General features: G+C 39.8%; 1 protein-coding gene across 3 annotated transcripts in view; it reads right to left on the bottom strand.

Moving 5' to 3' along the window:
* Nucleotides 1-12,887, bottom strand: part of ATG2B (autophagy related 2B) — a 74,325-nt gene that overhangs the window by 26,337 nt on the left and 35,101 nt on the right. For all 3 annotated transcript variants that reach the window (XR_007453598.1, XM_049612201.1, XM_049612200.1), the window contains exons 18-29: nt 12,661-12,803; nt 7,938-8,095; nt 7,365-7,537; nt 6,706-6,856; nt 5,526-5,725; nt 5,276-5,356; nt 3,999-4,105; nt 3,754-3,846; nt 3,119-3,189; nt 2,656-2,732; nt 2,010-2,180; nt 303-444 (exon numbers count right to left, since the gene is read on the bottom strand). Coding sequence is in view for 2 of the 3 variants with exons in the window: in XM_049612201.1 (XP_049468158.1) it covers nt 303-444; nt 2,010-2,180; nt 2,656-2,732; nt 3,119-3,189; nt 3,754-3,846; nt 3,999-4,105; nt 5,276-5,356; nt 5,526-5,725; nt 6,706-6,856; nt 7,365-7,537; nt 7,938-8,095; nt 12,661-12,803 (1,567 nt within the window). In the remaining variant the exon portion in view is untranslated. The remainder of the gene's footprint in view (nt 1-302; nt 445-2,009; nt 2,181-2,655; nt 2,733-3,118; nt 3,190-3,753; nt 3,847-3,998; nt 4,106-5,275; nt 5,357-5,525; nt 5,726-6,705; nt 6,857-7,364; nt 7,538-7,937; nt 8,096-12,660; nt 12,804-12,887) is intronic.

The raw sequence follows: 12,887 nt of genomic DNA, 5'->3' as shown, positions 1-12,887 counted from the left end.
CCGTTCTAAGTAAGAGCATCAGTTTGGTTTAGTGCCGACCTGTTTTACGAAACTCTACGCCAACAGAAAAGATAAGCTCCGTTTTCCGTTTAATCTGTGTCCCCCACAACACCCCGGCCAGTGTCGTTTATCTACTAGACACTCGATAAACACAAGCTGATTGACTAATAAATATCCACCCAAACTCAGACTTGTCTTTTTGTTAATAAGTTACTTGCTGAAGAATTTATATGCGTACAAATAACGTAAGGCTCAACTACGGCCCCGAAGCTCCCGGGGGAAGAAGGCCGGGCCCATCCTACCGTTAGACTGGCCTTGTGCAGACGCAGTGGCCTGCTGCAGGTCAAGCTCCTCCATAGCATCACTCATCAAATCCCGCAGCATCTGTTGATCTGCTTCTGGAAGTACTGGGCCTCGTGAGGATGAGCGGCCACCGGAATCTACCTACAGCCAAAAAGCCTAATTAAAAATAACCGAAAATGCTCTAAGAAGCAAATGACTTAGCATCATTTTGTCCCGGAAATACACTACATTTTACAAACACACCGGAAGCAGGAACGCAGGCAGCGTTCCACATTCTGCTCGGCAGCACTTACGTCTTACGTTTTTAGCATCATCACCATCACCCTGACAACTACTGGCAAACAGAAATAAATATGCCATCACGTCCCAGCCAGCACAGTGAACTGGGGTCGTGAAGAGACAGCACATTAGGAGAGACAGGATAAAAATACTGCAGTGAGGCTGGGGGAGAGGGAGGCTCTCTCTGCAGAGTTAAATCTGCTCAGATCTGGCAGCTACAACAAGGCTCGCCCCTTTGACACCAAAAGCCGCTGCACAGATCAGAGCCTCAGGTCTCGGGATGAATGGACATCTGTCCAAGGACAGCAGGGGGCACACAGGAGGGGAAACCTACTGAATGGGGATTCTGGGGGCTCATCTCCAGCAGGGACGCTTAACCATTTTGGTCAGCGAACTGTGCATTCATTACATCCAGATCACGCTTTTCAAATGGGAGCAGGACTCTGAACTGGAAAGATCTCATTTGAAAGGGATAATTTAAAGTAACTTTTAGTAAACCGGAGAATGTTTTTAAAAAGAGAATAAACAGTAGAGAGGGAGTGTCATGAATCACCTTCTTATCGGTGGGAATATAGCAGGAGCAAGGAGTCAAAAACAGAAGTGTAACACAAATGAAGGGTAGAAGCATCCTGAACAAAAGAATGCAAGGTCCATCAGGCCCTTACTAGAGGCTCCATCACCAAAGAGACAAAATTCTGTTCACAGACCAGACGATGAAAAAGAATGAAAAAACACTGAACACTTAAAAATGCTAAACACACTCGACACTGTTCAATCTGGACATAAGAGAGGACAGAGAGGTAATGTGTGGGGGCATAAGAAAGCACTGAACCGGAAATCAAAATACCTGAATCTTGTTGCCATTTTGGCTACCAGTTTGGGCAACTCACCTAATTCTCTGGGTTTTAATTTATTCACCTATGAAACAGAGGTGATAATCTTTACCCTGTCACACTGGGTTAAGGGAAATCACACAGGAGAACATAGACTGAAAACTGAACAGAATCCCACATAACAAACATGAAGGAGAACAGAGGCCTCTGGAAACAATATGAACACCTGCATCTCCCCCTCTCAGAAGCAGTTTTACACACGACTTGCACATCACAAGCTCTTACATGCTAAGTGTTTTCTTTCTTCCTGGAGGTGAGATGAAAATAACTCAAGTCTGGAAAAAAGTATTATGTTGGCCGAGAAGATTAAGGTTTTGAAACAAAGAGTATCAGACAGCAGAACGGTTTTCCAAAAAGGCCCCTGGAACCACCTTTCCAGACCTCATCACTCTGAAGGTAAATAATAGAGGATTTTTCAAAGTTTCTTTTCTACCTCGTGACGGTCATGAAGACCTCACCGACTACACCTGGCACTCGTGTGGCCGCAACGGGTCAGGGTGAGTTAGCTGTAATGCATGATACCGCTGGCTGTACCTTTGTCTTTCTTTCAGGGGCTCCAGGCTCCGTCTCCGCCTTGTTAGCCGCATGTAAGTCCCCATAGCTGGCGATGTACTGAATGAGATTCATCAACGCAGCACAAGAGTCCGAGCATGTTCTGATATGGACAATGTCACTCGAACAGTGTAGCTCAAAGCGCGGCTCAGTCTGGGCGCACACAAGGGAAAATGGATGAAAACATTTTCCAGGGGCGCCTGGGTGGCTCAATCAGTTGAGCGTCCAACTCTTGGTTTCAGTTCAGGTCATGATCTGACGGTTTGTGAGTTCGAGTCCCGCATAGCACAGAGCCTGCTTGGGATTCTCTCTCTCCCTCTCTCTCTGCCCCATCCCTGCTCGAGCTTATGCTCTTTCTCAAAAATAAATAAACTTAAAAAAAAAAAAATTTAAGAAAACGTTTTCCAAACGAGATAAGAATTTCTTTTGTTGCATAGGTTTACATTAAATAAAGTAGAATATAATTATTCTTGCCACAGGAAATGTGTATTTATAATGACTAAATCCCAATTTTAAAACATTTTATCTACTTCCAACCAAAACTATTTTTACAGTAAATTCAATAGTTCTTCAGTCTCTCCTATAAAAAGGACTTAGATAAAAATTTCCATTTATTTTAGTAACTTACTTGCTCTCCATCAGAATCAGATTTCACTGCAGTTATGGTTAATTCCAAAAGCCCCATATCCATCACACGAACATAATCTAAAATTTTTTAAATTAACAAAATATCTGAGCAAAGCTTTCAAAAAATGCTGATCCAACCAACATGTATTAAAACTAGCATCTCTTTAAAATTCATGGCACTTGGTGCTAAAAATATTTAAAATGCAATGGAAATATAGTTTCATCCTTTAAAAGTCCTACAATTCCCTTTATTTAGAAACAAAATTAATCTTTTACTAAGTAAATAGAGTATATATAACTTGATGCACTTAACTGACATTCTAAGGACATTACAACTTCAAACTGGTATTTAACAAGATCCTTAGTTCAGTGGCATCATTTCAGAGTTCAAATGCTTTAAAATATCCATGTACAAAAAATAAAGAGCATTCACCTAACCCTAGATTTTGTTTTTCAACTCTTACCTCTATTCAGATTTATAGTAACAGTATTACACTTGTCAGACAGATGCAAAGCAGCTTCATCCAAGATTATTCTGAGGAAAAAAGATAAAATCAACCTCTAAACACTTAACTTGGAATACCTAACACGTGATCACGGCACACTTAGGTGTATCGTTCTTCTGATACACAAGTCATCAAAGTCATATACAGTTTCTTACAAGTGCCATCTGGCATTTCTTTAAAACTCACTGCTTCTGAGTGCTAGAAATATTTAATTTGTGTAAAGAGTAAGACTGAATCATCTGCTCGAATTGTAAATTTTCAGCATGTTTTAATAGATGCCCAAATTCACAAGACCTAAATTATGAAAATAAAGTGTATTAGGTCATACGGGAAGTTTATATTCTGCTTTAAGCAGTAAACTACCAATCTCAAGAATTCATTTCCTCCCTAAAAATAAAAAACAGTGATAAACAGAAGAGATGGGATGAATCATCTGAAATCTAAAAGTTGAAAACCTGGATAGAGAGACAGGACTATGAGTAAAAGAATGCTGGTTTTAACAAAAGACTGGGACTCTAATCGAGTTTAGCTAAGTATCAGTCAGCATGTTTGGACCAGCTGAATTTAGTAGTCAGCAAAGTTCACATAGACACCTGAGTGTAGATGATGATTTATCCAAGGCCACACTACTCGATACACTGAATGTTTCCACAGTGAGAAGAGATCGGATCGGCAAATAAAGAGGCCTAATACCGAAAAGAAACAAAAAACATCAGTTGGCTACAACAACAGAAACTCCCTTAAAAGAGCAGTGTGAACCTTAATTTGAATTACGTATTTTTTCAAAACTCAGTACCTACTTTGAATAGAATTTTATTTAGTCCATCTGTGAACTAACCTATAATCAAGTGCACAGCTCCAGAGATGAACGTGAAAAGTTGTAAATGAAGTTGGAGGATTATATCCCAGGACAGGTTCATCAGCAATATTCAAGAAGTATAAAATCTATAATCACAAAAATATTAAATGCCCTGCTTTAGACGAAAAAAAAAAAAGTTTTGATAGGATATCCTTAATACCAATGTAAAATAAAATATCTCACAGAAAAAGCAACCGTTTATTGGAAAAATCAAAGCTAAAAGTAGAAAATCAGCATTTTGAAGGAATTCATTTCAAAAAAGTATTTGTAAAACCAGGGTCTGAAATGGAAGAGAGAGGCCCATCTGACAACTGCAATGCTACAGAAGTCTTGGAAAAATCCTATCTTATGAAACTGAAGTACGTATGATATACTTTTACATTATTTTGCCAGGGACAATTCTCGAAAAAAATAAATTTTGCTAAAGATTGCTTACGCTCCGCCTGGTTTTCTACATAATCCATTTTTGGGAAAAGTTATTTTTCCCTACATTATACCTCACTCAGTCTCAGTCTCTCTTACCGACATCCATTCTGCCATATTTCTATCTAAATAGGGTTAGACTAACCTCTCCCTTACAACCGAGTTCAGCGTTCACCCCAACTGTCTCTTTCCCCTCACCACACTGTTCTAAGACTCCTTGTGTTCCCTAAATGCTTTTATGAAAGCTCTCTGAAAACTTTCGAGTATGAACTAATTTATTATTTTCAGAGGAAAGGAAAAAGTTCCCCTTTCTAAGGAAAATGAACAAGAGTCATTGTACAATTCTCACATAGAAAAGAAATTAACCAACTGTATTTCATTAATCAAACGGTTGTTGCACTGGAAATTAATTACAAAAATCATTCTAAATGCCTCAAAGCATGTTACTGGCCTAGGGAATCACTCTGAAATCACTCTGAAATATACCTTAAGGAATACAGGGTTAGAAGTGCAAGTCAAGACGCCATTCATCTCTTCTCTATACCAGGTGCTCTAAGATTCTGGGTCACAGAATCCCTTCCCTTAAATGACATACACGATAACTCTGTCTGTGGGAGATTTAGGGTCCAAACTTTAAGGTAAAAAAATCAGTTTCGTTCTGGAGTGGTGATAATATTCCACTTCCTGACCTGAGAGGTGGTTATTTGGGAGTGTTTACTCCAGGGAAAACTCAGTGAGCACTGATCCTTTATGATCTGTGACTTTACAGTGTGTGTACTACATGTCAGTACGAAGTCAGAAGGAAACCAATACGCACGTAACAACTCTCTTACCTGTTCGTGCCAGCTAAGCCCAGAAGGAAGCATCCTGTGCTGGAGTGTGGCTCCTTTCAATCCTACAGCAATGAGAAATTCCTACACACAACAACACGAAGAATTCCATTTACCACCTATGTAATCCTCTAAATCAAAACTTGAAAAGTTTTTCTAAGGGAAAAAATGTGTTGCCTTTTATGCAATCACTTGGAGCTAGGAATCAAAGGAGTGGCAAGTACATAACGGTACAAAAATACACAAGACAAACCTTTGTATTGGACTCCGATTTATCAGACAGTATTTTAACTGCGACAGAGAGCATATTCGAAGGGTCACCTCCGACACCATCCGAAGCAGCTCTACTGAGGCCATCTTCTTCAGAGGAATAAATAGTTGGTTCCAACCAATGCGGGCGGGTTGAACTGGGCAGTCGTGTTTCTGTGGGAAGACTCACTCCATCCACTATGCCTACATCCACAACGAGATGACGACATAACGAAATGATCATCTGAAATTAGTTCAGACTTTCACAACTCAAAACTCTATATACTTCCATCGACCATAATGACCAAGAACCAGCTAGACGTTAATAATCTGTATGTCTCTGCTAATGTTGGTATGAATGACGGTACTCAAGAAAACAATTAAGATAGGAAATGCTAGGAAAATTAAATTTAAACAGAAAAATCTGATAAACATTAAGACTGTCCAAGTACTGTTTTCTACACTTAGAAGAAAAAAAAAAAAAGAATGCTGCAAATATCTTCTGTTCACAAGGTGACAGGGAATGTGCTCACAGGATGGTAAATTCTATATCTGTTACCACAAGGAGATACTGTTTAAGAGAGTAACGACCATAAAGTCTTATCAACTCATCGGTGGATAATAAGATACGGTATATCCATAAAATGGAGTGTTATTCGGCAATGAAAAAGGATAAAACACCGTCACACCTGGATGAGGCTTGGAAACATCATGACAAATGAAAGAAGCCAGTCACAAAAGACCACATACTGAATGATTCCATAAACATACAGAATACATAAATCCACAAAGTAGATCAGAGGTTATTTAGTGCTGGGCAGGGTGAAGGCTATGGGAGGGGTACAGCTAAGGGGTACCTAGTTTCTTTTAGGGGTGATGAACACATTCTAAAGTTGACTGTGATGATGGTTGCAACAATTCTGTGAAATAGTAAAAGCCAATGAAATGTGGAGTTTAAATGGGTGAAATGGATGGTACGTGAATTGTATCTCAATAAAGTTGTTGCCCCAAAAAACATAAAGTCAACTCCTAATGTACAATAAGCATTACTTTGCCAATGGAATCAGAACACTCCACAGAAAATAATTTCTATTATCAGAGTTCTGTTCTCAATAGATTTTGTGAAATAAAATTTAAACCGGTCTAAACAGAAGCGAACAACACACACATGAAACGTGTCCTACCTTTGTGGTATAGACTGAAACTGCTAGAATGAAGGCAGATGTAGTGCTTGTCATCAAAACCTTCGTATTTTGTCACACAAAACAAGGAACCACTATTGAACTCTAACCAGAATTCACCATGCTTGTTCTCCAACAGATCTCCATTATCTTGCTAAAAAAAAAAAAAAAAAAAAAAAAAAAAGATCAGAAAAACACAGAAGTCATTATTTACATGCAGAAAAGGAAGAATGACCCTTGGGTTGCTCCTTCCTGATTCAGCTTCGAAGTTCCTCCCATGTGGTGGCAAACTGGTCTGATTCTGGAACCACCCACCACAGTGGTATTAAAAACTGAATAATTAAATGCTGGTGGGGGCCTCTTCTGCCAAATGAATCCCTGTACTTCATCCGCCTTTGTAACAGATAAAATTTCTAGCGATCACTGCAGGAGCAGAACCAGCATTTTTGCCAAAAGGACCACGTAACACTTGTCTTCTGATCTGCAGTGACCGCTCGTTCCCCAAAGCTGCGGTCACCAGGTCACCGCGGAGCGAGTGCCTCACAACACTGATCTTCCCCAGGCCCGAGACAACCTCCCGCTCCCTCGATGACTGCATGTATGGATCAGGGGAGATTTGAAATAAGATACACTTGAAACACTTTGCATTTGTAAATCCTCACCTTTACTTCTGTGAACACTGCCATTAATCCATGATTAACACTCAGAAGAACTGAGAGAAAACTTTGTGAGTTCTTGTTCTGAGAGTCTAGTTTTTTTTTCCTACGGGAACGATAGTTGGGATCAAGGGTAGAGAAATACTGCAACGTCTCCTCCTCAGATCCACTTTCCTCATCTGCGAGAAACAAATGTCATAATTCTACGGTTCTGACAGTTATTAAAATAAAACAGTAACTGGAACATTATCACAATTCTTATCTTACAACCTGTTTTGTTCTTTTGTTTTTTTTACCAAGAATCTGGCCTCACAATAAGAACGTACTTACTATATTGTTCTCTTTCCCAATGAACTTAAGACAACGTGTATGGTGTCACTATAAAGGCAACACGTTTCATTGATAATATTCTCAATATGTAGGTGAAAGTGGGGAAATACTGTAAGTTACTAAAAGATACTATAAAATATATTACGAGCAGAAAACAGCCAAGAAATATTTTAATGCCAATTGAGAAAGGGTTGCTAATTTACTGATAAACCAGGCATTTTAATTCCAAACAAATTTAAAATACATTACCATAGTGAACTGTAGATTTAAATTGACTACAACTATCTTTGTTGAAGGTATTAATCAGTTGACTGGCTACGGAAAGACCAATACCATATGAAATATTCTCAAATGTCTCCACTGGCGAAGGGGCGGTTGGTTCCCAGAGCAGCAAGTCGTTAAAGATCCTATTATAGACAGAAGTTGAAAAATACGGACATCACTCGTAGTTCCACTGAAGGTACACGACAGAACATGCCTTTAAGAAGTCACGTGAATGATAATTTTTCTAAATGGTGACACAGAAATTAGACCCTACAAAAAAAAAAAGTTTTGGTTTTTGTTTTTTTGTTTTTTGTAAACATCCATTACGTTCTTTCAAAGGAAAAAGCAGTGGATGGTGCTAGTGCGGGGCCGTGAGAAAGGAATCCGTACGATGCGATAACCTAATCAGCCATCTGCCTAGTTTTACCTGTGTGGTGTGCATACATCTAAATGCACTTTAAAGGAGGCAGTTAATTTAAAAACCCATGAGGAACAAGGGAAAACTGCTCCCACAGGAGAGCACTCTGCAAGCCGCAACACAGCACGCTCTGTCTCGTGTGATGCCCCCCAATCCCACGGGGCAGCCAAGGAAGAACCATCACCCTCGCTTCACGCTCGGAGAAGCTGCCTCCCACAGGCCACACAGCTGATCTGCGGGGGAACTGGGGCCACAGCCCACATCTCGTCCAGCTCTCTCCTCCATCGCTCACCGTCCCTAGATAAGTGCGTTCCCTCCCACAGAAAGAGCAGCTTCATTGGGGAGTGTGCAGGAGACCAAGAGCGCAAGTGAAACATGAGACCCTCTCACGAGCTGCGCAGCCAAGTCAAGACCGGGGACTAACGGGTTGATACGTGTCAAGCCAGGCGACCAACACATCCTCCTTTTTCAAAGAAATCTCTGTCCCTACTCTGATGCCCTTCTGTTCCTCCCCCCACCCTCATCACCCATGCTCCACATTTCCATGAAAACTCAGACTTTACAACATCCTCTCCGAAGCCTTCTGATCGATTTGGACCCCCAGCAAATCCTTCACAGATGTAACTCAATCATGGCGCCTACAACACTCTATTCTCTTGCTTCCCCTTCCTAGACTGCAGCCTCTCAGAGAGAGGGACGTAGGTCTTGGGCACCCTTCTATGGGCCTCACACAGTGACTGTCACGTAACAGGCACCAAGGGTTTGATGACTCACATGGAAGGACTGCCAAAAGCACAGACTCATCGTAAAGCCTACTGTGAATACCAGTTAAGGTGCCAAGCCATGATGGAGCCCTGGCCCTTCCTGTGAGAAACCACTTGTCTAGGAATTTTCTGGGCCAATTCCTGAGCTTCTGCAGCCCTAGAAAGTACACACCAGGATGGAGTACTGTGACCCTCAGTAGACTGAGATCCCCACCCTGAAAGCTCTCCATCTGGGAAGCGTCATAGGTGAATACCAGTGACACAGGCCAGAAATAGGTCTCATCTCAGACACAATGACAGCTGTGCCCCAAAACTGTATGGTACTCATTGGCTTGCTGGCTTCTCTTGGGTATATTACTTATAGGACAAAGAAACGAAAGAGTCTAAACCCTGACCTTACTTTGAACTCCTATGTAAATAAATAACAAAGATATAAAAGGGGAAAAAAAAAACAAAATGAAGAATCTTCTCGGGAAATAACTCTTCTCTTACTTATTCCTCACAACTATTCTCTTATCTTCATAGGTTAAAGAGAAACCATTACTTTATCTAAAACCTGGAGTTCCTGGGAGGTGACCTGTAAAGATAAGTTTCATATGACTTTACATTTTCCTTAATTTACATGTTGGTCTAAACACAGTCTTGGTACCATTAATACTGCAAAACACGGGTGATGTTTCTAATACCAAGAAAGAAGACGCCTAAGATATTTAAGGACATATCACCATGGTCCTGTGGCTGTGAGCTTAAAATATAAGATGCTCAAGAAATATCTGATCCAAAAAGCTAGTGAAAATTCTTTTTTTACATTCTATTCTAAAGGACTTTTGAAATAGAAAAAACGGTCCTGTACCTGAGACTGTGTGTCTAAACAGGGCCCGATGACCCAGGCACTGAGGGAATAAACCAAGATCTTAAAGATGTACAAAAATTAAAAATAAAAGTTATATATACTATATAATATATAATACACATTATATAATACATTAATTATATTATACGATATTATATATGTATTTTATGTTATATGTTATAGAATACATAACACTATAATACAGAACATATAATTATATAATCAAAAGGGCAATATTGAAACATTTAGCAAAACTCAAATGGGGTCTGAGGACTAGGTAGCGCCGAGTATCAAAGTTCTCACTTTGATGGCTGAGTTACAATTATGTAGAAGAGTGTCCTTGTTTGTGGGCAGTACACACCCAAGTGCTCAGAGAGCCTCAGGCCAGCAGCTCAGTCTCAAAGGATTCAGGAGACAAAAAAAAAAAAAAAAAAAAAAAAAGCTCTTTGTGCCATTTTCTGTTAAGCTGGAGAATATTTGAAAACTTTGATATTGACTTCAAAATAAAAATATACATATTCACAGCCAAATAAGGAGCAAAGAATTCACAGCCCGGAGAGCCTCGATATGTGACTTATAAGATCCACAAGGTAAGGGAACACTTCAGTATTTATATAGCTGTAGGCATCTGACAGCAGGAGAAGTGGGCAGAGTGAGGCACGACAGAAATGCTCTTCGGCAACCCCCCACGTAACCCATCCTCAGAAGAACAGATACTCTCTAGCACCCCGATGGGAGCAGTCACCTGCCCCACGTGCCATGCTGACTGATGTCCCCCATATGCTGACTGCTGGCTCCTTGGGACTGCTCTCCAGCACACCGGAGAATGCCGCTCCCACCAGGCGAGCTCGACGTTCTGTGTATTCACCAAGTGTCACTGTGTCTGGCCTCAAATGTGCTCATCCCAGCTGTATTTATTGCTGTAAGTAGATTTTAATAAAATATTGTGCTAGCAGATGACTTTTAAGTATATAGACTGAAAAAATCTTAAAATCCAAGAAGGATTCTGTACTCAGATTACTTTGAAACTGTTTTTTCAGAAATTAAAAACTGCAGACAAAACCTTTTGGGTTATACTTATGTAAATCCTCCAACCAAGGACCCATGTTAAAAAAAAACAAACAAACCTGGTCTTGTATTTAAAATGTGGTAAAGGAACAGATTTATAAATTGAATTTGTTTAAGATGCATATTTCTGTTCTGATCTCCCAATTTAACCAACAGCCACCTGCTTGAGCAAATGCAGAAAGTGTAAGAAATGGACTAAGCCCTCTGACCTCTGGGCTGGACTTTGAACTAATCTTTCATTTTTCTGTCTTAGCCTTACGCATCCGTGAGCTCTTAGTTATTTCACAACTATAAAAGAATGGTTGAGAGATCAGTGGTTTCCAAATCTTAGATCATGTGTAAACCCCTAAAAGCTAAAAAAAAAAAACTGTAAAAGACTTCTGATGTGTCTATAAATTATATGCTTCAATTTGTACATTATGAATATTATAAAACAAATATATAAATTTTATGACTTTTTAAAAGGTTAAACAGAAGAACATTTTCTTCCTGCATCTCAATGGACTGTCCTACGAACCTATCTCATCATCAAGACAACTGAACTTGGTGGATCTTTCTTGAACTTAAATTTTCTAAGATCAACAGTCTTGGTCACGGGTAGGCAATAAGGAGATCCAGAGCTTGTTAGTAACAGTTAAGGAATAAAGGGCCAGGGATATCTGATACCAAGTAAATGTACAGCAGAAACAAAGGTGGCACTTCTGAAAATAAAATAATAAAATAAAATAGTAAAAATGAGAATAGCATGTTTACACATGGGAAGCTAGTGATGACAGACACTAAGAACATCTTTTTCTAGACCATCTTTCAGGTATGCTATAGAAGAGATTCCTTCAGTGTATAGGAACGAGGACAGTGACAAGAGGACTACTGAGTGCTAACTATATGCTAGGCAGTATTCTCAGAACTTTCCAAGTACTGTATCATCTAATCCTCTAAACAACGCTTTGAGACAGGTATAAGTGTCACCCACTTTTTTTTTTTTTTTTTTTTTTTTTTTAATAGATGAGGAAACTGAGCTTGGGGAGGCCAGGTAAGCTAGGAAGGTCTTCAGAGGCTAGGATATTTCAACTCTAGAATCCCATTTACTTCAACATATTTGCTTGATATGTATATTTAAGGATATTTATAATTAATTTAAATTGTTACATGCAAACTGACAAGTTTGAATTGTAGAATTCTAACAAGATGCTTTTTTAAACTCTGAAAAAAGATGATCCTTACACAAAGATTCTAGGATTCTGACTCCACCCTAGCACCTGCTGGCCTCCATCCAGGACCTCCCAACTCTTTTCATGTCACTGCACGCACAGAAGACATATTTTCTCAGTACCCTGTGGTAAGGTGACGGAGAGCAGCCAGCTAACGACGGTGGAGGAAATAAACATTTCACACGCAAGTAACCGAGTTACCAGGCACACTGGTTAGGAAACTCTGCTATGACAACAGCCCACTGTAACGTTAAGTTTCATAATCAACAGCACACAAGGTACCCAGAGATGTAGATAATATTAAAGGAAAGAAAAGGGGGAAGTGGGGAAACGGGGAGGCAGTTAGGCAGAACAGTCCAATCCCAAAGACTCAACTGAATGCGTTTCAACTCACCTATTATACAGCTTCTCATAAAAACTTTTATTAGGTAGTGTTATATGAGTGCTGGGTAATGTAAGTTCCAGCACATAGTGAGAATTGCTGATCGCTTTATCCTGAAACTCTGTCATTTCCACAGGGTCTCCTGGCATCACCATCTAAAATAGAATAGTTTGGGGCAAAAAAAGCATCAAATAACCATTTCGTATTTAGAATTAAGAGTAGCATCTCCTGACCCTGTC

The sequence above is a fragment of the Panthera uncia genome, assembly GCF_023721935.1.
Source record: "Panthera uncia isolate 11264 chromosome B3 unlocalized genomic scaffold, Puncia_PCG_1.0 HiC_scaffold_1, whole genome shotgun sequence".
NCBI lineage: Eukaryota > Metazoa > Chordata > Mammalia > Carnivora > Felidae > Panthera > Panthera uncia.
The sequence above is the reverse complement of the archived record's forward strand: the minus strand, read 5'-3'. Positions and strand labels throughout refer to the sequence as shown.